The sequence below is a fragment of the Neophocaena asiaeorientalis genome, unplaced genomic scaffold (assembly GCF_003031525.2).
Source record: "Neophocaena asiaeorientalis asiaeorientalis breed wild unplaced genomic scaffold, Neophocaena_asiaeorientalis_V1.1 scaffold256, whole genome shotgun sequence".
NCBI classification, from domain to species: domain Eukaryota; kingdom Metazoa; phylum Chordata; class Mammalia; order Artiodactyla; family Phocoenidae; genus Neophocaena; species Neophocaena asiaeorientalis.
Genome location: NW_020185324.1, coordinates 5,137,394 through 5,162,458, shown reverse-complemented (window position 1 = coordinate 5,162,458; position 25,065 = coordinate 5,137,394). Strand labels below are relative to the sequence as shown.

The following is a 25,065-nucleotide window of genomic DNA, read 5'->3' as shown; positions in this document are numbered from 1 at the left end:
AAAACAAAAGCCAAAAAATCCTTCCGGAATAGTTTACTCAGTTTGTTGATAATTTCTCTCCTTCCAGTCTTCAGTTTTTAATACCTCTAACCTAAGGCAAAATGAAATTCAAAACAATTTTAAAGCTTACAGGCAAATCCTGGGGAAAAGTGAGAAGAATGGAAAGTAATGGTTCAAGTTACATTTCTGTGAAACTGGGGATTTTATTCCTATGTTCATTCTCCATTTGATAGGAAGGAAAAAGCAAGAGCTTGCTCCAGAACAGAAAAAAACAAACAACAACAAAAAAACTTCTATAACTAGGTCATTGGTTAAAAAAAAATTCAGGCTGATGAATACTACCATATAAATTAGTCAAACATTTTATTATAGAGTATGTATTTATATCAAAAGCACAAAAACAGCTTTATTCTTAAAACCAGGAAGATTGTGGTGTTACATACGTAGATTCAGTAATTCCAGTCCATTTCTATGGGTACTAAGTGCCTTATCACCTCAGATTAGTTAAAACAAGGTGCAAATGAGGCCAAGATAACAGGTCTGATCACCATGTGGGTCCCTTGGCATTACCTGGCTTCTCAAATTGAGACGCATAGTCCAAATCCCATTTAGTCATCTTCTAAATGTTTGCTACTAGTCTCAATGGGACTGAGCCAAAGACTACATTGGTTTCCAATCAAAGCTCATGTTCCTATAAGTCAGAAGGTTAATCCTCAAATAATAAGGACAGAATAATTAACATTGTCATCTCATTCCAAATAAAATGAATAATCAAATATCCTGGCATATTTAAAGTGAATTATATAGGAAGTAGTAAAGCTCAGAAGCATTCCATGGTAACTGAGCTAAAGAGAGGAATGACAAATGTAGTAAAAGCCATCATTACCAGTAAGGATCACCAAATTCTTAGAAATATGTACTTAGCTCCAAAAGATTTCTCTTGCCTTTTTAAAAAAGTCTTTGGGCCATATCAGAGTAAAACAAACAATAACCACAATTTAAAAAATCAGATTATTTTTCCCTATTTGTTCTTACAGGCCATTAGTATTCTTTTAAAACTTGCTCCCTGAGAGATCCCAGACTATGTCAAATAAAGAAATTAGGAGTGAGATTGAAGTTCCTCTCAGTAAAAAAAAAAAATCTGTATTAGCTTTATCACTTTTTATATCACTATATAACCCTAATATTAAAATGTCAACAGGGTAAAATCAACTACTAAGGAATATAGTTCTGAGAATACTTGGGGATAAGTTTAGTATCTATATAAAATAGATATTATAGTCAAGGATTTAACTGATGGTGCCGAAAAAACAAATGTAATATTATTTTAAGGGGAAATATTTTGTTTTAATTTGTACCACCCCACTTACTTAGTAAAGTAGATTATCAACTACTGATTTATTGCTTTTAATATGATGAAACACCAGATTTGACAGCTAAATTAGCAATAGGATACAAGTACATTTTTATCTTTAATCATTTTTGTAGAGTAGGACATGTACATATCCATATAAAAAGACTGTAGCAGATGCCTCCTAGAATCAACCAGTTCTTGTAAACATTGCATTTGTGCAGATTTTCATACTTTGATTCCAAAATTGAGAACAATAAGATTAAAGGCAAATTTAGTAGCTAAAAAAAACAAAATAATGTCCAGTTTGACTTCTTGCAACATGTGGTACCACTCCTCTCTTCAGAAAAAAAAACAAAAGAAAAAAACCTAGCAGCACATGAAAAAAATTTTACAAAACGTTTCAGTACTCTTTGTTCTCCCTCCCATCAAAAACCGAACAAAAATAAAGTGCAGCACCCATAAAAGTGTCAAGAAAATAGCCAAGTTCTTCCTTTCTTGTAACAAAATAGCACTTGGCTTCAGCAGTCTTAACCAAATTATACAGTGTCCATCATTTTGGGTTCATCATCATCTTTATGTACCACTGAGTTTAAACTGCAGAGAGCTGTATTGATAGAATACTGAAGATAATCTGGATTCTGAAAAGAAAAAAGAATGAATGAATGATCATCAGTTTTATGCCAGTATATGCAGTTGCATATTCAGTTTTGCATTCTCTATTTCTCTGCAGTATAGCAGAACAGGAAAAAAGATGGACTTTGAAGTCAGACTTGGGTTGAAACCCAAGAAGATAAAGAAAAAAATTAAATAGATTATTACCACTTAATCCAAAGAGATGTGATAAAGAGAGAATGATGTATGTGAAAAATAGAAATGTAATAAACACTACCTTTTTCCTCTGTTTAACAAAACTCTATAATTTTAATTATTTAATCATATAAGACTGTATCTTCCATATGATTATATGTACATAGCTATTGATAATTTAAAAGATAAATATGGCTTTAAGCCAGCAATGTATTATATGTATTATGAAGATTACTAATTGTAACAGTAAATACTAAAATTACAAAAACACTTGAATAAGGAAAAAATATATTTACTAAGAAAATATTATAGCTATCTTCAGAGTCTATTTTGGTTTCTCAAAGGTTAAAACAAACCCAAGTGAGAAATGGTTAATCTTTTGAAAGGTACTTAGACTCGTATTTAAAAAGTTGAAAACAAAAGAACAGTTTAATTTAGGTTTTGTTTATTTTTTAAACAGCAGAACTCAAAAATATTCTAATTTGTTCATTTCTAAAACTAGGAATAGAAAACTTTATTCAATAAATGCAAAAATAAACCCATTATTATTAAAGCATCATGAATAGAGACGTAAGCCCTTAAGACCTAGGACTTTAGGAAATTCTTCCCCAAGAATTCAGTTTTATCAGTTGTTCTGAATATCTGCTCATACTTAGAGTTTTATTATGTATCACCTACTTTCATCTGTTTATTTTATTTAATAAACATCAATGAGGAAAACAGTCCACACAGGGCATAGATATCTTAAACCTCCCCATACCAAAGGGAGGCAGGGTTTTCAAAAGGTCTCCTTAATAAAGTACAATACTTTGTGATTCTTTTATTGTAAAAATCAAAAAGTAAGCCAGAAGTTAGTTGGATTATTCTCAATCAGGTTTTTATGAAGGAAGTGGCACAAATAACTGACTGAGGTCTGGAACACTAAAATAACTTTGGACCTCAGTTCTAACCCTACCTCTTCCACTTAGTATAATGCCATCCTCAAAGAGAAAATAATTCATCAAAATTTAATAACATTAAAAGCTAGTATACAGGATAAGCCTAAGGTAACTGTTACTTGTATCTCTGTCCAAGAGGCCTTGGTTTAGTTCTCTCAAAGCTAATGATAATGGTATTTGGCTTACTTCACGAGACTGCTGTCAATTAAAAAAGAGATTAAAAGCTAAAGTGTTATCCAAATTTAAGTTTTATAAAAAATTATTAATAATCTTGTTACGTTATCCCATTCTCCAAAGAAACAGAGTGCTAAGATCTTTTCTGACCATCCAGGCCCAATTCCAAAGGCCTTCAGAACAGAGCTTACAGTTACTCTCTATTAAGACTAGGCTCCAGATTTTCATGGAGAATTTTGAGTATTAGAACTGGCTAAAGAGATTCTCTAGAATTCATCTACCCACCTCCTTAAGAACTGAAGACATCATCATGAGGAGACTTAAAAAAACAAAAAGCAATCCATATACCTAACCTAATGTACACTTAAATTCCACTGATTACCCTATATTCTCATCTAATAACATACTCAACACATTTCTTGTCCCAGAGACCAGTTCCTCCCAAGAGCACACAACTGAGTGTCTTGTCCTATTTCTAGCATATGATTCAACAATATTCTATGATGTAGGTCAGTGGTCCCCAACCTTTTTGGCACCAGGGACCAGTTTTGTGAAAGACAATTTTTCCACTGGCCTGGGGTAGGGGTGGGGGGATGGTTCAGGCGGTAATACAAGCAACGGGGAGCAGCAGATGAAGCTTCGCTTGCCCGCCGCTCACCTCCTGCTGTGCGGCCCGGTTCCTAACAGGCCACGGACTGGTACCAGTCAACGGCCCGGGAGTTGAGGACCCCTGATGTAGGAGAATGAATAAGCAATGGAGTAGAACAGAAATCCAGGATTAGCATATTAGCTCCATCACTTACTGTATTGACTTCAGGTAGATTACTTAACCTCCAGGAGGTACAGTTTACTCATCCATAAAATGAATGAAAATGTGTCACAGCATTTTTGAGAAGATTAAATGAGACACCATGTAAAAGTGTTTTGCAGTTTATAAACTGATATAATAAAAATGGGATGTTATTGTTATGGTTAAGCTCTTCTTCCAAATCTCCTCTCAGTTGACAACTTAGTCCCTCAGCTTGTCTCTCATCTTATCCTATCTATCATCTTATCCTTCTCTCAAATAACAGTGTTTCTGTGGATCTAGCTGAAATCTTATCTTTTCCCTCTTACGTTTAGAATCAACAACATCCTTCAAAAGTCTTTTCCTCTGCATTCATTATGTAACACCTTAGTTTTAGGAGGTTTATATGTTGAACTTACAGAGACTTAGTCAAAAAATTCCTTTGGAAAGACTGCGTCCCTATGGGCTCTTTCTCACAGAACTGAAGAGAAAATTTTCATTTTATTTAAACAGCATTAAGAGGTAATATGTAGGACAGATTGAGAGAGAATATTGCTTACATGTCTAACTAAGGGTTAACATTACTAATTATTTAAAAATCGGACCTTAATTATTTCTATCCTTGAAAATAATATTTTTGGCTGAGTTGAATGTGATCAATTGCTTTCCTTAAATTGTCCCTTTGGCCTACAATACATATAACCAGAATAGTGAAATTATAGATACATAAGGTCAAGATATTGAAAATCTCAATTTCTACCACTCTTGAGATTTAAAAATAAATACAGGGCTCTCCTCACATTGCCTTTTTTTTTTTTTTTTTTGTGGTATGGGGGCCTCTCACTGTTGTGGCCTCTCCCATTGCGGAGCACAGGCTCCAGACACGCAGGCTCAGCGGCCATGGCTCATGGGCCCAGCCGCTCCGCGGCATGCGGGATCTTCCCAGACTGGGGCACAAACCCGTGTCCCCTGCATCGGCAGGTGGACTCTCAGCCACTGCACCACCAGGGAAGCCCCACACTGCCTTTTGAGTGAGACTTCCCTTTCACTGTGTAGGCAACAGGCTAAACTGGCTAAAGCTGTTCCTAAAATCTTAGGTCCTAAAAATGAGAAAATGAGAGATGACTGGTTCAATTTAAATGCTACTAGAACCAAAATGGGCAGTAACTTTTAATAACTTAAAACAGTAATCCTAAGTAGAATCAGGCAGACCTGTGGTCCAACCTCCTCTTTGACATAAATTCTTTCACACTAGTGACATGGTTTTAGCTTATTCTAATAGCAGATTTCCAAGGGGCTCAAAGAATTGGCCAATATTACCATAAAGAACAGCTTAGCATAAGTTACATTAATTTGTAGTAAGATGTTACATCTGGTAGGCAACACCAACATTCAAAAAGATATTACTACTAAACTCATGCAACAGATCATCTTGGTTGCTACTTGGACATATGCTTTGAAGCTAATTCATCTCAATAAATTCTTAACAGTATAGTTCTACTTAGAATGAGATGTTCCTCAGGAGCCATCCTGAGAAGTTTATGATTGAGATGATCAATAGTTAACACTTGCCCTTAAGAATGCTTAGGTGGTCCTCATCCCTTCTGTATTTAAAGGAGTGGAATTTGGTATCTCTCTAAATACCTAAGAGATGAACAAGATTTAATGCCAAAATATGGCATGAGATGAAACTTAAGAGTTATCTTTTGAGGCAAGAATATTTAAAATGACCACACATATATAATGTATAAGAAGAAAGAGAAGTCCAAAAGAACAAAAATTATGTAAACTAATATATTTATAAAATAAATATTTACTTTTCCAACTTACCTGTGGTAAGGATTCTAATAAACCTATAGATCCAACACCAGAATGGGGAACATTATTCTGAACTGTCATAGGTTGGAAACTTGGTGATTGAGAATAAAGTCTTACTCTTGACTTGAAAGCTTCAAGTTCATTTTTGAATGCTTCAAAATAACCTTCTTCCTCTGCCTAGAAAATACAAAATATAAAGACTGTGTTTTTCAAGACTTCCAGACCACAGAGTAAACTCTAGCAAGCATATATTAGGCCTGAAGTGGAAGAAGTAAAGATGAGGTGAATAGTTTCAGTGTAGAAACCACCAAGATCTCTGTCAGATTTCTGAAAACTGCCTGTTTTATATGAATATTGAAGATTGGTTTGTTCCATTTCCCTTTGCTTCAGCAAAATAAAACAAACTAATAAGAAACAGCCCGTCTTTACACATACACACTAATAAAATGAAAGAAGGTAGGCTTCCTCTGTATTTCTCTTGATTTATCTATATTCTTGACAGGATCCAAAATAGTCCTCATTTAACCTCTCATGTTCTCCTCTCCTCTTCCCAGTGCCAAGCAACAGCCAAGAGATATTCTTTAAACCTTCTAATTCTCTACCAATTAATGAGGGAACACTATTATTGTTATTAGTAATTCTCTGACCCTAAAACCCCTATTTGTAAAAGCCATGAAAGCCAATTAAACTCAACATTCAACTTCGTTATGAAAATACCTTAATGTTTTAGTTAAGGAAGTACCTTCTTTTCAAGATTATGGAAAGAAAAAAGTACGATGAGTTATGTTGAGGGAAGGGAATTCTCTCTCCCAAGGTGTATTTAATATAAAGCAAAATTCTTAATGCAAAACATCCTTTTGGCAGTAGCCTCCAATTATAAATGTTTCCTTTGCAGATTAAAAAATGACACAGAGCACATCCTACACAATAGATCACAGAATTTAAGTTCAAGTGGTGGAAGAGATTTTGTCGAAGTCTCATTCCTGAATATCAATGGGCCCATTCGTCTGCAGTGCAATTTTTTTCTTTAATGTAGTTTACGTTGTGTAACTGGATTAAAACCTATGGATTAGTTACTAGCATCAATATCTATACAAATAATGCAGACAATGTTCTGTGCTGCCATTCTATCTTTTTAAGAATTTAGGAATCATTTCTTTAATTATATTATAACATTTCACTTTAGTCAATATACGGTACTCGTGTAGACACATGTAATGTTAGCCTTCATATCCAAAAGTAGTCCTTCTGAAATGGTTATGTAGCAAACCATTAAAGGAATCAAGTGACACAACTGCTGACCTTACTTCATGCCTAAGGCCTAGGGATTTAGATCTAGAGAGACTTGATTGATTTTTGTTTTATTAAGCAACCTATGGGTCACTTGCTCAGTTTCTCTATGCTAATTTCCTCGTTTGTAAAAAAAGAAATAAAAATCCTTATAAAATGTTATGAGGATTTAATGAGTTAATCCATGTAAAGTGCCTAGAATAATACCTGGCACAAAGCAAGCACCTCATGAAAGTTATTCCTTAATTTAAAAGAAATTATTAAGAGCACAATGTTAAGATCTAAGACTGCATAGCTGTTCAGTTCTATTTTGTCAAAGTAAATTTCAAAGGATACATATAGTTTGACTATGTTCCATTATCTTACTAAGCACTAGTTCAAACATATCCATTAATGTAAGATGAAAAAGAAAGTATGATTTTATTTTTAATGCCTATGTGTCAAGTGAAAATTTAGAATAGTCATCAGAAGCCTAACTAAAATACCAACTCAATCGTTTACTCATTAAGGGCTTCCCTGGTGGTGTAGTGGTTAAGAATCTGCCAGCCAATGCAAGGGACACGGGTTCGAGCCCTGGTCTGGGAAGATCCCACATGCCATGGAGCAACTAAGCCTGGGTGCCACAACTACTGATCCTGCGTGCTGCAGCTACTGAAGGCTGTGCACCTAGAGCCTGTACTCTGCAACAAGAGAAGCCACCGCAATGAGAAGCCCGTGCACCACAACCAAGAGTAGCCCCTGCTCACTGCGACTAGAGAAAGCCCGCGCGTGGCGATGAAGACCCAACACAGCCAATAATAAATAAATAAATAAGTTTATTTTTTTAAAAAATTGTTTACTCATTAAAACTACTGTCTTGGGAAAATTTTGTATTTTAACAGTAGAAGTAGAAGGTAGGACTGCTGCCATACTACTTTTTTTTATTTTAAAAACACAATGTTTTTCTCTATAAAAGGAAATATGTTGACTGTAGTATATGAAAAAGAAAATGGAAATGACTTATACTTCTACGACCCAGGTATAATCAAAATTAAACTTTTGGTATATTTCCTTCTAACTTCTAATTGTGTATGCTAAAATATATCATATATGCAAAAAAGAGCATGTAAAATATTTACGTACAATTTATTGGGCAAAAATCCCACTATGTACCCACAAAAATTAGGAAATAGATCATTACTAGTATCTTAGAGATGAGTTTCAAAGAGCATTCCATCTCTCTCTGAGGTTACCATTATTGTAACTTGTCCTAATCACTCCTTTGCCTCTTCAGTTTTACTGCTTAAAATTTATGTATCATCAACAATATATTTAGTTCTGCTTGTTTTTGAACTTTATAAAAAATATAAAATTTAAAAAATGATACCAGATATACCATTCTAAGACTTGGTTTTTTTTTGCTTTCTTGTCTTTTTATCCATGCCAATGCTGATTAGTATATTACCAAATGAATATACCACAATTTATTCATTCTACTGTTAACAGACATTTGGGTTGTTCCCAGACTTTTTGCTATTATGAACAATTCTATTAAGCACATACATGAGTGTCTCTAGGGCAGCAGTTCTCAAACTTTATAGTCGCAGGACTCCCTCATACTCTTGAAAATTATTGAGAAACCTAAAGAGTTCCTGTTTATGTGGGCTATATCTATCAATACTTATGTGTTAGAAATTAAAACTGAGGAATTAAATATATATTAACTGAAATATAATAACAAACTCATTACATGTTAACATTTATAACATACTTTTTTTAAAAAAACTCTATTTTCAAAACAAACAATTTAGTGAGAAGTCTGGCTTAACAGAAGATAGCTGTATTCACACATCTGCTTCTGTATCAATCTATGCTGTACACTGATGAGAGAATGAGAGTGAAAATGGCAAATAACATCTTAGTATTATTATGAAAATAGTTTTGACTCAGGACTAATGGAAAGGGTCTTGAAAACCCTCAAGTGTCCCTGGACCACATGTTGAGACGTTTTTCTCTAGGGTATATACCTAGGAGAATTTCTCGCTGTAAGCACTTGTCTTGTTCAACTTTACAAGGAAATTTTCCAAAGAGGTTATACCAATTTATACTCCTAGAGTCAGTGCATGTGAATTCTTATTGCTCTACTTCTTGTACAACTTTTAAATTATAGTAATAATTTAAATTAGTAAATTTAGTGAGTGTGAAATGTTATTTAATCTTTCTAGACATACCTATTTTTCGTTAATATAGCTGACTTCATCCTGTATATATAAACATGTATCACTTCTTTTGACTTTATAGCAAAGCATTTCCTCAGGTTAAAAATTTTTCATAAATATAATTTTGATGGCTGAATAATATTCTGTGTACTACAGATTTTTTTTAACCATTCCTCTAATTTTCCTGAATACATACATTCATGTAAATGGCTCTCAATTTCACATACATGCTGTATAGTATAGCTTCTTATATAGCTCCTTTAAATCTATATTAGCATGAAAACAACAATATAATTTTTCTTTTCCTTATAAAATCTACAGAATTTAGCCTGTGGCATCCTGGTTGGATGGCTTCCATTGATGTGTATGGACAAATGAGGTCTCAGCTAAAACCTAACCTTCCCATTTAACAATACCAAATAGCTACTTACTTTGGCTTTCTGGAAAAATAAGCGAAAACATCCTCTTGGATCCACATTACAGTTTTTGGCCATTTCCATAATAAACTGCATTACAACTGCTTGATGTGCTATTTGTTCCATCAGAGCCCCTTTCTGAAAGTAACAGATTAAAATTATAAAAAATATATTTAATATTGTGATTACTATTTGGATTTTTAAAATATGATTTTTAAATAGGTTAAAAAAGAAAAAGGTTTATAGTATCAATACATGGGAACAAGAGAGGTGAGGGGGCAGGCAGGCAGGGAAAGCACATTGGAAACAAGTTTCCCTATGCTAACTGAAATAACTAAAAAAAATTCCAACAGTAAGCTCAAGTAGATGTGAAAACAAAACAAAATTATAATTTCATTTAATGACCTTCCTACTTTCATTTAAAGTAACGGAAAAAACAAAACAAAAAAGTAAATCAGAATTCCACTAATGTTCCCAGAAATTCAAGTTTCACATGATACCTGTTCAGCTTCTAGATGAAAACACCATAAAATAAGATATTTAGCAGTTTCTTCACATACAAGGTATGGATGGTCAGACAAAAATCTCTGACTATCATCCCATCGACTTAACATACCTGTAAAAAAAAGAATTAAGCCATGAATGTCAAATACTTTCCTCTTGTAAGCAAAGAAATGGTATTTTAAAATGATTCTCTTTAAAGACAACTCACATTACCATAGCAGTATGTTATTGGAATACATACTAGCTACTGGAATACCCAGCATATTGGAAATAGCTTTCAAAATTCATAGCAAACTTTATTTCAAATAATGTCAGGCTGAAGTAGGGTGATTGGTTTAAAGCCGTAAGTTCTACATCTGGGGAATGCCCGAAGTCCCAGGCAAATAGAGACTCCTGGTCATTCTAGGCTAAAGTAAGTACAGATAATTTCAGGAGATTCAATATTATTTATTCAGAGAATACAAATTTTTCTGTTAGAAAGATGCATAAGAAAGCAAAACCTCAAGAAACTACACTGAGCAAACAAAGACTTAATAAAAGATTCAGAAAAACTACATTTCTTCTAATTTATTAAAATATGTCTAAGATAATATGGTAAAATGTCAACAGCATGGGAAACCAATCCAGTAAGTGTTATAATAGTAAATATACTTTAACCATTTTAGTCATGTTAACCATTTAGTCATGATGACTTTATACGTAGAAAACAAAATCTTTTTAAAATTAGTTAAGCATATTTGAAAATAGCTGCCATTTTGCTTCAGAATACCAAACCAGTCCAAATACTACTAAAGGTGTACTGTCATCTTTACCCAAATTAGTTAAGAAATTTGGTCAAAAAGTTGATACCACCCAAGTAATTAACAGAACCAGCAAAGTGTTGAGCTTTATTTAGACTCATCCAACCAAGAAAGTTACTGAGTCATCATGGAAATTTTATAAGGCTATCTCAATAGTTTGGCAATAAATCTTTCCTCTAGACACAAAATGAACTTCTGAAGTTCCACATCAGAACACAAGTAAAAACAAAACTGAGGACAAATGTCTTACTGAGAAATACACAGCAACACATGGAAATTAATTAAAAATAATGATTTTTTCCTCATTTAAAAAATTGGAAAAAAGCATTTTAGCATTTTCTCATAAAGAGTTTTACAAGCTTTAGAGAGTTACTTCCCCAACACTTTGGATACAGTGACTAGGTCATTTTAAATTCTGAGAAACGATGATTATTTAAGTTACTTTAAACTACTTCTCAAATTATATAAAGAATCTAATTAATAATTTCTGTGGGTCAGATCTAAAGAAAGCATAATTCTATTTCTTATACCTGAAGCCATAAAATAAATCCTATAAAGCAATTTTGCCTTAGCTTTGTTACACTTCTGAAGAGGGAATATTTTCAACTCTATCAACCATTCAGAGATCATTGCTTCTCCGTTTACTTCTCCATGGGCAGCATTGTGACTTAGGCACCAAATTCCTACCCATTCTGGTTTCTTTTGCAGGAAAGATATATACGAAAGGGTTAGTGACACTTGTAGGGGCCGTGAAGAAGGGTGTCACTAAACGTTAAAGGTTTTAAACTATCCACTTAATAACTGAGACAAAACTAACACTTGAGGATGACCATAGTTTTTCTTTACCTGAAAAAGAATTGTCAATACCTGATTTCAAAAATGCATACTAAATTATTATGAAGTTGAGAAGTTACGTTACAAGTAGTCCATTAAGACCTCTGTGGGAAGAGTGTGGAATTTTATGAACAAAATATATCAAGAGAATCAATGGCTTAGTGGAACAGAACATACCAGAAAGTACACATATTACTTTGGAATTTATAAAGAAACTAAAAATCAAATGGAGAGTAACACAATCTAACATGATGACTCTAGGACTAAACTGCCTAGGTTCAAGTATTGGCCTTACCACACCTTGGGCAAGTTCTGTTATACCTCTATGCCTACATTTCCCCATGTGTAAAAGAGGGCTAAAAACAGCATCTAACTCATAGGATTTTTGTGAGGACTAAAGGAGTTAATACATATAAAGCACTTAAAACAGTACCTGACAGAAAGTAAACACCTGATAAATACTAGGTATTATTAACACAATATGAACAATTCATTCATTCATTCATCCATCAAATGTTAAGCTAATCCTTTTTTTTTTTTTGCGGTATGCGGGCCTCTCACTGTTGTGGCCTCTCCTGTTGCGGAGCACAAGCTCCAGACGCGCAGGCTCAGTGGCCGTGGCTCACGTGCCTAGCTGCTCCACAGCATGTGGGATCTTCCCGGACCGGGGCACGAACCCGTGTCCCCTGCATCAGCAGGCGGACTCTCAACCACTGCGCCACCAGGGAAGCCCTAAGCTAATCTTTTGGTTAAGGATAATCTAGTCATTTAAACTAGCCAACCAACTTCTCTGAATGCTTGAAAAACCTTACTTTGACAAATTAAAATATTTTAATTATGTATCTTCACCCATATATTTTTTTTCTGGTGAATGTCTAAATCCCAATCCACCCTTTAGCTCTCAATATTCCATCTGATTCCTAAAATGGTCCCCAAATACACTTCATTATTTATTTCCCTTTCCTTTTTGCATTATACTGATAGAATGATAGATTTCAATCCTTTGAATTATACTAAGTATCTTAATTTGTCAATATACCAAAAACCTCCCAACTAGGTTGTGAATTTCTTAATGAATGATATATGACCTATTTTTCAATATATCCTGAGCTCCAGATCTCCTGTATTCCCAATCACCTACCACCAGACAGCTACTTCTACCTACATGCCTGCACATAAACTCATCTTATTTGAAAATGAACCCATTCTTCTCTCCCTGCCCATCTACATTGCTTCCTAGGTTCCATGTCACCCAATCAGGTATTTCAGAGATTCTTCTGACATTTCCATTCCTCCCACATCAAACTTATCACTAAGTCCTGTGCTTATGCTATTGCAATCTGTTAATATGGTGAATCACATTAATGAGTCTTCTAATGTTAAGCTATCCTTGAATTCTTAGGATAAACTCTTTAAAAATATTTCTTTTTCAGATTATAAAAATAAAGTATTTTCATTGTGAAGAATTTGAAAAATCCAGAAAATAAAAACCACCTGCAATGCTTACAAGAGATAATCAATGTTAACATTCTGATGTATTTCCCTCTGGTTTATTTTTTAATGACTTTTAGAGAAACAAAATTAGAATCATATCATACATATTAATTTCCTACTCATTTCACTTCACATTCTAAGAGTACTTTTATTAATGTTTTTCAAAAATAGGATACTGATGTGTTTTTGAAAAATGTAAGTGATTACATTGAAGAGACTGAATATCCACCTACAGCACAACTGATTCTAACATAGTATCTATGCAAATATTTACAGCTTTTAACAAAATCTCCAGTGGCAACATCCCACACAGATTCAAAGAAATGCTGAATCACAGCTAACTTTGGTTGGAAGTGAACAGATGATGTGCCATGAAAAACTGTTAGATCACCAAAAATCAGCTCTAATCATCATAAAGACAGTGATGTCAAAGATGCATATGACTTTGAAGAAAACTGTTCTGTGAAGTTTAAAAGAAAACAGACTTTATTTCTAAATTGGTATTTTATATTTATAAAACACGAATTAACTAAATTAATAAGTAAACATAAATATGGGGGAAAAAATTAATACTTCACAATATTCCATGACATGGTTGTACCATTAATCATTAGATGGTAAATTCCATCTAATTACAAGGGGTAATAAAAGCAATATAAGAAAAGACAGTCAAAAAATATCAAAAGATACCATAAGGGAAAGTTAGGAGGAAGTCTGAAGAATATACGTACGCATGAGACCACAAAGTAGTACAGTGTCAAGCCTTTGCAGCCCTTCACAACCTCCCGTGTTCTAGGCCCATGTCTTCCAAGAGTCTGGAATGCAAACCAAGTTTGGAAAGCCTCCAGCTAGAAGCTCTAATCACAGCTGCTATTCCAAATGTGTTTACTTCAAAGGATTATATGAATGTAGTCATTATTCTGACAAATGCCTTTTTTTCCTTTATTACAACAAGCACACAACTCCAGAAACATCTGCTTCCACCCAGGTGGGACAATTATTAAACTTTCACTGTCTTGCCTCAGGTCTCTCCATCAACTCTGTGCCATAATTTAGTCCCCAGAGACTTTGGCTATCTCATCATCCCACATGACTGCACACTGGTCTACTGTACTCTGATGGAACTTGGGGAGCAAGAAGGAGCAGGTATCCCATTTGTCTTGGTACGATACAAACAAACATGCCAGAAAGTGGGAAATAAAAACACAGGAAAATTTTGGGAGCCTATACTACCCTAGTAACATTTCTGGGGATCCAATGGGCTGTGGCAAGTAGGATATCTTGCCCAAAGTGAAAAGTCAAGTGTATTTCCACTAAGAAACAGGCACAATGTGAATCTGGGAATGGCTATCAGGTCTGGTTGGCTTTGAAGACAGTAAGGCTCTGGTTAGTATTAAAGGATGAGACATGGAAGCCCACTCATGCAATGGCAAAACAACTGTTTATTAGTCACATATTTCCTCAGCCATCTGATTGTTTGTACAATATTTTATAAACTAAGGAGTCATGGTGGTAGATTTGAGATTATGCAGAGATTCAACAGCATGGGATCTCTTCATCAAGGGTATTCCAGGTTAGCCACTGAATACCTAATTTACCAGTAGCAGAAACCAGTGCTGAAACCTCAATATTGAAGAGGCCAGCCAACCATCAAGCTGGAAGGACCAGCCAACCATCAAGTAATAGGTCGATAATCTTGGTCCCGTTTCATTTTGGAGGGACCAGTGGTTCCTCACTTGAACAAGACCATTTGAGATCTGGTATTGCCCTCCCTCTTTGCCATGCTTCTACCAGTAATGCATCTGTGGTCTTACTAAATGGGATGTTCCCCATACCACATTATTTCTTGACCCCAAAACTCAATTTACAGCAAAAGAAATGAAGACAACAGGCTCATGAAATTCACTGGTCTTATGAACATTACTACACAGAAGCAGTAGGTTTTATAGGATAGTGAAATGTTTTATTGAAGACACACATAATTATAGTGCCAGGTGGGTTACTACACCTAGTGAGGTAGGGATATTTTCCCAAACAAAATTCCTTCTGACCACAGCACTCAGTTTATAGCAAAAGTGAGGGAACTATTTTACATGCACTAGGTTTCCCATGGCTCCAAAGCAACTGGCCTACAGAATGCGAGCTCTGTGAAAGCACCTTGAGGGATGCTATTCTACCAGATGCATCATGCTCTGAAAGAGTAATCAGTACATGGTACTCCTTTTCCTACAGAACACGCAGGCCTGGGAAGTAAGGGCTGTAGGTGGGAGCTGCAACTCACGTTATCACAACTAAGATTCATTTACAAAATTTTTGCTTTTTATTCTTATAATTCAGGGCTCCGCTTATTTAAAGATTTTAATATCTACCCAAGAGATGACTGTATATCCATTTTTTCTATTGTAAATAATACTGGAATGATAATATTTGCAAAAATAAACTTCGCTTACTTCTTCAGACACTATTCTTGAATTAAACAGAATACGTAACTTATTTCACTTTTTAAAAATAAAAAGTATGAGGGCTTCCCTGGTGGCACAGTGGTTAAGAATCTGCCTGCCAATGCAGGGGACACAGGTTCATGCCCTAGTCCAGGAAGATCCCACATGCCATAGAGCAACTAAGCCCGTGTACCACAACTACTGAACCTGTGCTCTAGAGCCCGCGAGCCACAACTACTGAAGACCGTGCACCTAGAGCCCATGCTCCTCAACAAGAGAAGCCACTGCAATGAGAAGCCCGCACACCGCAATGAAGAGTAGCCCCCGCTCGCCACAACTAGAGAAAGCCCGCACGCAGCAACAAAGACCCAACATAGCCAAAAATAAATAAAATAAATAAATTTATTTAAAAATAAAAAGTATGAGAAAAATGAATAAATTTTATGAATAAACTTTATGAAATAATTTATGAATAAACTGCAAAAAAAGGAAAAAATCTAAAGTAGTATCCGTTGTACTGACATAAGGATGAATGAAATTCTAAATACTTTGGGAGAGAAACACCAATAGGAAAAAGGTCTCAAAATGTCATTTAAAAAGCTTATTAACATACTCCAAATAAAAACTATGTTTACTAAATTGACACATATATACTTCCCAGTAGCATTTTCACTCCAGCAGTATTGTCACTGCTTATAATTCTTAGAACATAGCATACTGTTTCCCGACTCTGCCTTTGGACATGCTGTTGCCTTGCCTCCCTTATCTACATGGAGAACTCTTACATGTTCCTTATAATCTAACTCAGACGTTATCTCCTCTGGGAAGCCTTCACTAAAATCAACCCCCATCCCACTGCTTTTCCCCAATAGAGAAAACTATTTTTCAGTTCTTTGTATATGTATTTCTATTACTTATTATTTATTATAAATTATATTCTATTACTTATTAGTTATCTGAATAACAGTTGAAGCATCTACATAAATTGTATAGCATCATATCCAAAACCTGAAAAAAATGAATGCTAATCTTACAACCATAAAATAATCAGATACAAAGGAAGCAAAGATGAAAAAAGACAAAAGCAAAGACTAGTTGGGAAATGGAAAGAAATCTAGGTAGTAAAAAAGACCATGTTTTTAGAGGGTAGGATTATATAATAATAGATTGAATTTTGCTTTTCTTCACAATTCAGTTTACTCTGTCACTCTATTTTTTTACGACCAAAAAAAAGTCTAAAACAAGAGCTATACAACTGTGCCAGAAGCAGCTATGCAACTGGAGTTTGTCACTTGTCTTCTTTTTGGTCCCCATTTTATAAATCCACCTTTTGTACACATATTTATGGTACCAAACATTACAAAAGAAGGAAACTCAAGTAGTAAACTTACCAAAATGTCTGATTTTCTGCTCATGTTTCTGCATAAATGATTTTGATTTATCTTCATCTTCTGTTTCTTTTCTTTTATCCTGATTAATAAAACTCTAAGAAAAAAATTTTGAAGTTAAAATCAGATTTTATATTCTAATTGGATTTTTTTCTCACTTATTGAATGCCTAGCAATCCTTCTTATACACACTATAAAAAGGTGATGTAGTAAACTCATATTACATCATTAAATTCATCTGTAAAACTCTATTAAAAATTAAAATTTTCTTGGGCTTCCCTGGTGGCGCAGTGGTTGAGAGTCTGCCTGCTGATGCAGGGGACACGGGCTCGTGCCCCGGTCCGGGAAGATCCCACGTGCCACGGAGCGGCTGGGCCCATGAGCCATGGCCGCTGAGCCTGCGCATCCAGAGCCTATGCTCCGCAGTGGGAGAGGCCACAACACTGAGAGGCCCACGTACCGCAAAAAAAAAAAAAAAATTAATTAAAATTTTCTTGTAATGAAGTTTCATTAGTCTTATTTAAAGTGATATATATGTAGAAAATTATACAATTATTTTAGAAATCAACAGAGAAAAACAAATGAATTAACCTTTCTGTAAAACTGAATTTCCCTATCAAAGGCAGGTACAGAAAGATCCTTTACATGCATAATTTATGTTTTGCATTATTCATTTCCATTAAATATTTGCAGCCCTACTATCATCTATGGAGTTCTTGCTGGAAACAAACTCAGAAATTCAAAGCATATAGAGTATATTTACAACAAAATTTTTGATAAGACATAAACCTAAAACAGACCTTTGCTGTAAACTTTTTTTAGGAGAGGCTAAACAGTTCGATTCTGAAATCAAGTACAAATTTCTATTAAGGAAGTGCTTCTTTTCAGTTAAATAAGTCATAAAACAGACGAAGATGAAGTTTTTATCTGGCCAGAAAAACTGGCAGAACAATTTCTCAGAACATTATGTGATCACGTTTAAACCTTGAGATCATCACTGCCAAAAATGAAAATTGAAAACTAGCTCTCTGACAGTTTACAATCAGGAAACACACAAGTTTATATATTTCAAAATAAAAGCATTTTTTTCCTTTATATATTCTCCATCTAGACCAGCACTGTCCAATAGAAATATAATCCAAGCCACAAATGTAATTTAAAGTTTCCTTTCAGCCATGTTAAAAAGCAAAAGAAACAGATGAAATTAATAGCATATCTATTTAACCCAACATATCCAACATATTATCATTTCAACATGTAAGCGACACAAAAAAATTATTAATGGAATATTTTACTTTTTTTGATACTAAGCCATCAGAATCTGGCGTGTATTTTACACTTACAGCACATCTCAATTCGGACTAGCCACATTTCAAGTGCTCAATGGCACATGTGGCTAGTGGCTATCAAGTTGGACAGCGCAGACCTAGACCAGTCCTCTCAAGTCTCAAGCTCCCAGACAAAATCAATGTACGATTTTGAGCAAATGACTGGAACATAAAGAGAGTCCTAATTAATTTGTGGTATAAATGTAAGCTATGTTAGAATCCAACTTTAAAAAAAAAACAATTAAAAGAAGAGACAAAAATATTTTCTTTGTGACCACTGTGTTAACAGAAGAGACATTAACTTTATAAACAAAGAAACACTGTTTTGACAATTCCCTCTGGAATAAAAAAATTATTTTAAATAGTTTTGGGGTATAAATGCAAACCAGAAATAAAGTAATACTTAAGATGACACATCCCTTAGAACAACATATACAGAGACAGCGAATCATTCAGTGAAAGAATTATTCTGTTGAGGGGAAAGAAAAATATATAAATTAGTACAATCACAGAAAAAGTCTAGAAGGATATGACTCACTGTTAACAGTGGTCATCTCTGGGAAATGGAAATGAAGGAAGCCTTTCAATTCTACTTTACAGGTTTATGTTTTTGTTTTTTACAAGAAGCATGTTGTACTCTTACAATTTATCTCCATTAAAGAAAGAAGTACTGATAGGGCTAGTGGTACTAGACATTTACCTGTGTGTATTACTTATTGCTGTAGCAGGACTAGAGCTAGTCCAGGGGAAGGAAATTAAAGGTGCTTGGGGGGGAGTGTTGAGAGTGGATGCCAGAGCAGAAACAAGTAGTGTTACACACTACATGTAGAGAATAATGACAGTTAAAGATAAACTGAATGCGGACTTAGACAAGAATGAGCAGTCCATACCTAAGTCTTGAGAGTTAAGTTTAGTACAAATAGAAAGAGTACTACTTTAGACGTTAGATGAAAATGACTTTATTTCATTGCCCACTTCTTTTTCAGATACAAAAGTCAAAGAATAAGGCCTATATATGTAATCCAGTGAGAAACAGAAGACCGCTCTTAACAAACTAACTTGGCAAAAGTATTTTACTACTCCTTTCAGCAATAATGCTTGTAACACTAAGACCAGATTACTGTCTGAGGTTTACTAAATACATACTGGTAAATAACAGTGAGAGACTTTGTTTTATTTGATAAAACCAGTAACGATACATTAGTGTTACAAAATTGAAAGCAAGCTGATAAGCATAGCAACATCAGAAAGCACTGGTAACATCTGAGTTTTACCACATACCAGGCCCCATGCTATCTGCTTTTAAGATGTTACCTTATTTAGCTTTCATACCCACTCTTTATAGTTGATGAAACCTTAGAGAAGTGACTTGCCCAAGGTCACAAAGCCAGCTTGTGAAAAGTTGAGATTTGAGGCAGTCTGACTCCAGAACCCAGGCTTATATTCATTGTGCTATGCTGTAGCCATATAATTGGATTAAGGACTACCCACATTAGACACATTTCTGTAACAATCACTTTTCCTAAACTGCCAACACTGAATACTGTTTATAAGATTCTGTTGCTTTGTTAACAGATATGCACAACTGGTTTGTACAAACACTTCAGTCTTTCCTTCTTTCATTATGGTCCAATAAAAGAGAGTACCTTATTAAAAACATCCTTGCTAATGGCATCCATGTTCCACAGACACATTCTCTCTCTTTGTACTAGAGCCTCTTCTTTCTGCCGCCATTCTTCTTCCCGTTGCCTCAGTTCTGATACTGCTGTTTGTGCTTTGGCATGTTCCTGATCCAAGGACTCAGAGTTATGCAGTGCTAAGCTACCAAGTTTCTGCTGAGCTTCAGCGAGATTCCATTTGCACGCCACAGAGCTCTTCACAAACTCTTTCTGCTTTTGGCAAGCCATTTCAATTCCATGGCTATACATCTGGATTAAAAAACAAAACAGTATTTTTAAGAAATGAAGAAGGCAACAGAACAGGTATGTTTATGTAGCACAGTTCAAATTTCTATTAGTCATGGATTTCTGTACAATGTTTTTGGTACACAGGTATTCAGCCTTCTGTGTTTGCAGTTAAGAGTTTTATATTATAGACCTTGTTTCATCAACTAGACTCTAAGCTTTGTTGTTAATTTGTGCCTCTCCCCTGACAACTAACAGCAACAAAAAGCCTGGCAACTAGCACAGTGTCCTGCATACAGCGGGGCCTCAACAAACATTTGATTTATAGTCTTCATAATCCTGAAACAGAATAATGAAAACAAAAGCTTAAATCTAGTTCATCATCTTATCACTCAACATGCTGAAAAACAGACCTTTATAGAGCTTTGCTTTGCAAGTTCTCCACTCAAAGAACCTTTTATTTAGAAGTAATCACTTCTTGGTTTCTATTTTCTTTCTGTGTTACCCCAATCCTTGGTAATCTGAGTTGTTATTATTGGAAATTTCTATTTAAAACTGACTACATCAGATAGATAACCTTTAACTTAATCCTAATCAAAACAGACAAAGTTGTTTTAAAAAAAAAAAAGTCACTGGTCCACCCTAGTGACTCTTTTTTTTTTTAAGTCCATTCTGAGGGTTGTCTTTTCGTCTTGTTTATGGTTTCCTTTGCTGTGCAAAAGCTTCTAAGTTTCATTAGGTGGTGACTCTGTTCTAAGAATCAACAGTAATTAGTTTTAACATTTATTTAAAAATTTTTTTTAAATAAACGTATTTTATTTATTTATTTTTGGCTGACTGGGTCTTCGTTGCTGTGCATAGGCTTTCTCTAGTTGCGGCAAGCGGGGGCTACTCTTCGTTGTGGTGCGCGGGCTTCTCATCACGGTGGCTTCTCTTATTGCAGAGCACGGGCTCTGGGTACACAGGATTCAGCAGTTGTGGCACACGGGCTTAGGTGCTCCGCGGCATGTGGGAATCTTCCCAGACCAGGGATCGAACCTGTGTCCCCTGCACTGGCAGGTGGATTCTTAACCACTGTGCCACCAGGGAAGCCCACTTTTAACGTTTATTGAACCACCACGTGTAAAGCATCGTGACGGATGTTTAATTCCTTATATTCCTCAGTTCTATCAAACAAAAGCTAAAGGCACATTCTTTATGATTTCTTAGCCAAAATGTAGATCAATTTCAAACTAGGTATTCAGAATAATTTTACTCTAATCTATTCCCTTATCTTTATCACTATTCAAGCCCTTGTAATTTCACACTTTAATTATATAAATACACTCTTTCTCATTTCAAGCCATTCTCTACTCTTCTAGACTTGGAGTGATTTCTCCAAGAAACAAATATGATAATTTTACTCATTCTTAGAGTCTTGGGATAAAGTGCAAACTCTGTGGCATGGCATGGTCCCTCATGATCTCACTTCCTATTATCTCTCTAGACTCAGTCCTAGTCACTCTTCTACTTGTTTGCTTATTCTTTACATCCCCTTCCCACCCCTCCACCCCATTCGATGTGACAACTCCCCCATCCCTAAACCTCCTATCTCCATCCCAGATTCCAGCATCATGTCCCTTCCCTCTTACCCTGTCCCTCTCCACCCAAGTTATGCATATTTCTAAAGTGGTGTTTTCACACAATACTGTGCTTATTTGTTTAACTATCAGCTTCTTGAGGGGCTAGAATGCAATAAATCTTAGATGAATAAACGACTCGACTTCTTGGAATAGACTAGTGGTGGTTAGGAATTCTAAGGCAAGTGGCATGCAAGGCTTCTTTTTTAGCTAAGTCTTCAGGCAAACTTAGATTTCTATTGGAGGGAATGTGGACACTTGCTATTCAGATGTTTTACTTGTTTAGCAGGTTTGGAGCCCAGATACCACTTGGTCCTAACCAACCAAGTAAGGTATTTATTTTTACTTTTTGCTACCTTAGAATAGGGTTAAGAATAACTGCAGACTAGCTATGCTTAAAAAGGGACTAGGAAGAGGAGAAAAATGAAGCTATAAAATTTATTTTGTAAGAAAAGTCAAAGAAATACTAAGAAAGGTAAGGACAAATGGAAATATCTTGCATTGTCAAATTATGCGGGAGCAAATTCTCAAATCACCTCTCAAATCAAACACAGAAATCTTATTTCTTAATTCTAAAAATGATTTATGTTTATATCCTTCTGCACAGACTACACAGACTATGTTTGGGCATTTGAGTAAACTATCCAACATGTATTGAGATGACTGATCATATTTTAATAAACAAAGATTTGAAAAAAGAACTGTTAGCATTAAGGTCTACTAATGTAACTTTACATTAAAAAAATTCCCAAACAGGATCTCTAAGTTCCAAACTGCATTTAACTGGATCTCAGAACTATACATCACATATGACATTAATATAGCTAGTTTCCTTATATTTGGTAAAATTACACCAAGGCTGTTTTTATAAAGATTATAAAATGTTTATATACTGAATTAAATATTTTATTCTTTCCAAATATTCCAAAAGAAAAACTTAAGTTCTAAAACTTAAATCCAGCAAGACAAGTAAGTAGGTTTGTTATAAACACAGGAACTAATTTAGGATTAGAAATCATTTTGCAAATCTTAGTACCATTCAAAGTTAGTTTCAGCCAAATAAAATTTTACATTACATCACAGGATGGGCAGTACAGTAGGTGGGAAAAAACACTGTACTAGGTGTCAGAAGTGGATTCTACTTTTAATTCTGCCACTGCCTACATGGCCTCAGGGAAATCACTTTTAATGTAGGATTTAAGCCTAATCATTTCTAAAATTCCTTTCAGCTAAATAAGCTTATAAATTAATATACAGCTATTTTTAAAATTCAGTTTCTCTTAGGTTACTCTTTAGATTCAACCACAATGCAGTGAAATTCTTGAGACCTTTCTATCCTCTCTATACTCCTTCAAAACTGACAATGGCAGCTGCTGTTCATTCTTTTTCTATCTCTGTAACACATTCATTATGTGCTTATATAACACATTTTGTATATAAAGATGACACCAGTGATCCATAATTAGTGGGTGACTACCAACCTATCAACTCTCATTCTGTCCTCCTAAAAAAATGTCTTGCACTTTCCCAGTGACTAGCTGGCCGAAGTACAGTCTGTGGTTATGAAACAGCATTTTTCTCTGTGCAGCCAACCAACCCTGTGAGCTGGGCATAGGATCGATGACCCTACACTTATTGGCAAACAACTTGAATCACTCATTTTCATTAACAGCTAGCAAGATGAGTCTAGAGAAAAACTGTTTTAATTCAGTTAAGCCCTGGGGGACCCCATTTTGCAAGAAGCCTAGAAGGCAAATACCTATAATCCATTTCATTGAACATATTAGTGTTTAGTCCGTGATCCTGAAATATACTTCGAAAACACTCAGGTTAGGAGAAAAACCGAGACAAGGTGATATGAGTACCTAAGCACTCCCTAAGATAGGACCAGGAAAATCCTAAGTGGCAGTATATCACATTTGGATAAGTTTCAGAGGAAAGAAGGCTGGGCTGAAAACCACAAGTAGCGGCAGGAATCTGAGGAAGAAGTCTGAAGGAAAAGGCAAACGTGTGCCTATATATTTTTACTGAAGAATGGTGTGAAGCAAAACTAAAATCAGAAACGTAAGGGGAAAATAGTCACGCGAATGGGCGAGATTTATGCCAGCATCAATAGCAAGGTTTACAGAATTTGCTCAGATGTCAAAAGTCAGTGATATAAACTGGATCTGAAATCTTTATGTCAGGAGCTCAGTGAATTATTGAAATACAACCATTCACTGTTCCCATCAACTGTGCACAATTATTAGTGCCTTCAAAAGAATAAAGTGCTCGGATAAGAGCAGGCACAAGACAAAGGGTCAATGTTATAGAGTGAGCTGTCCCAAATCTGGGTACCGTCAGAAGAGGGGTGGAGGGGAGAAACTTCTTCCAAGGGTGAGGAATTAGCCAAGGTGAAAAGGTGTGCGTGGAGGTGAAGGTTGGGGCTATATGGCCAGACCCTCTTCGAAGACCTCAGTAGATGCTACAAAGTGATGGGATGGCTTCAGGCTCCCGACGCCCGAGGTTGGGGGTCGGGAGTCGGGGGCGGGAGAAGGGGGAGGTGGGGACTCAGAACAGGGCACAGAAGAGGGTCGCAGAGACAGAGGGCTCTGGGGGCCTGGTGACGGCACCTCTCCATCCCCCCGCAGAACACGGGCCCCTTCTCACCTGGGTGCCGCCTCCGGGCAGCTGCGGGTAGCGAGGAGAACCGGGGGACACGTCCAAGTCACTCTCTTCCTCAGCCTCACCTTCTGCCCGAGGGAGGCTCCAAGGTCCTGGCGGCGGCCACGGCTGCTCCATGTCCGGCTGCCCCCGGCCCTACAATCCCCACTGCCAACAGACTTCCCGTGAGCGGAACCTACTGCGCGGAGCCAGCCGCCCCAGCCGGCTGGGGCCGTTACCCAGAATCCCTCTGCCGGCCGCGGCGCCGACGCACGCCCGGCACCAGCCTGTGCCGCGCCACCGGCGGACGGTGGAAAAAGACGTACTT

At 35.8% G+C, this 25,065-nt stretch overlaps 2 protein-coding genes across 3 annotated transcripts in view; one reads left to right on the top strand and one right to left on the bottom strand.

Moving 5' to 3' along the window:
- The window catches only part of AK3 (adenylate kinase 3), a 45,782-nt gene extending 38,049 nt beyond the window's left edge, over positions 1 to 7,733 (top strand). Inside the window, exon 7 of the mRNA XM_024734205.1 lies at positions 7,678 to 7,733. The gene's annotated coding sequence lies outside the window, so the exon portion shown is untranslated. The remainder of the gene's footprint in view (positions 1 to 7,677) is intronic.
- CDC37L1 (cell division cycle 37 like 1, HSP90 cochaperone) lies at positions 1,384 to 25,020 on the bottom strand. Of its 2 annotated transcripts, XM_024734203.1 has the most exons (7): positions 24,744 to 25,020; positions 20,218 to 20,499; positions 17,247 to 17,340; positions 10,283 to 10,398; positions 9,798 to 9,920; positions 5,891 to 6,055; positions 1,384 to 1,992 (listed from the first exon to the last, which is right to left on the bottom strand). In XM_024734203.1, the coding sequence occupies exons 1-7, from the start codon at positions 24,873 to 24,875 to the stop codon at positions 1,891 to 1,893; spliced, it is 1,014 nt and encodes a 337-aa protein (XP_024589971.1). In that variant the 5' UTR covers positions 24,876 to 25,020; the 3' UTR covers positions 1,384 to 1,890. The 2 variants fall into 2 exon arrangements, with proteins under 2 accessions (XP_024589971.1, XP_024589970.1); XM_024734202.1 differs by lacking the exon at positions 1,384 to 1,992 and having other exon boundaries at positions 4,976 to 6,055; positions 24,744 to 24,974.
- Between the last annotated feature and the right edge of the window lie 45 nt (positions 25,021 to 25,065).

Excerpts from the sequence above, each read along its gene's own strand:
- CDC37L1 (XM_024734202.1), bottom strand. The coding sequence starts at position 24,875 with ATGGAGCAGCCGTGGCCGCCGCCAGGACCTTGGAGCCTCCCTCGGGCA. Across the intron at positions 10,399-17,246 it reads GCAGAAAATCAGACATTTTG|GTATGTTAAGTCGATGGGAT; the intron begins GTAAGTTTACTA and ends TTTTTTTTACAG. Across the intron at positions 6,056-9,797 it reads TATTTTTCCAGAAAGCCAAA|GCAGAGGAAGAAGGTTATTT; the intron begins GTAAGTAGCTAT and ends TGTATTTTCTAG.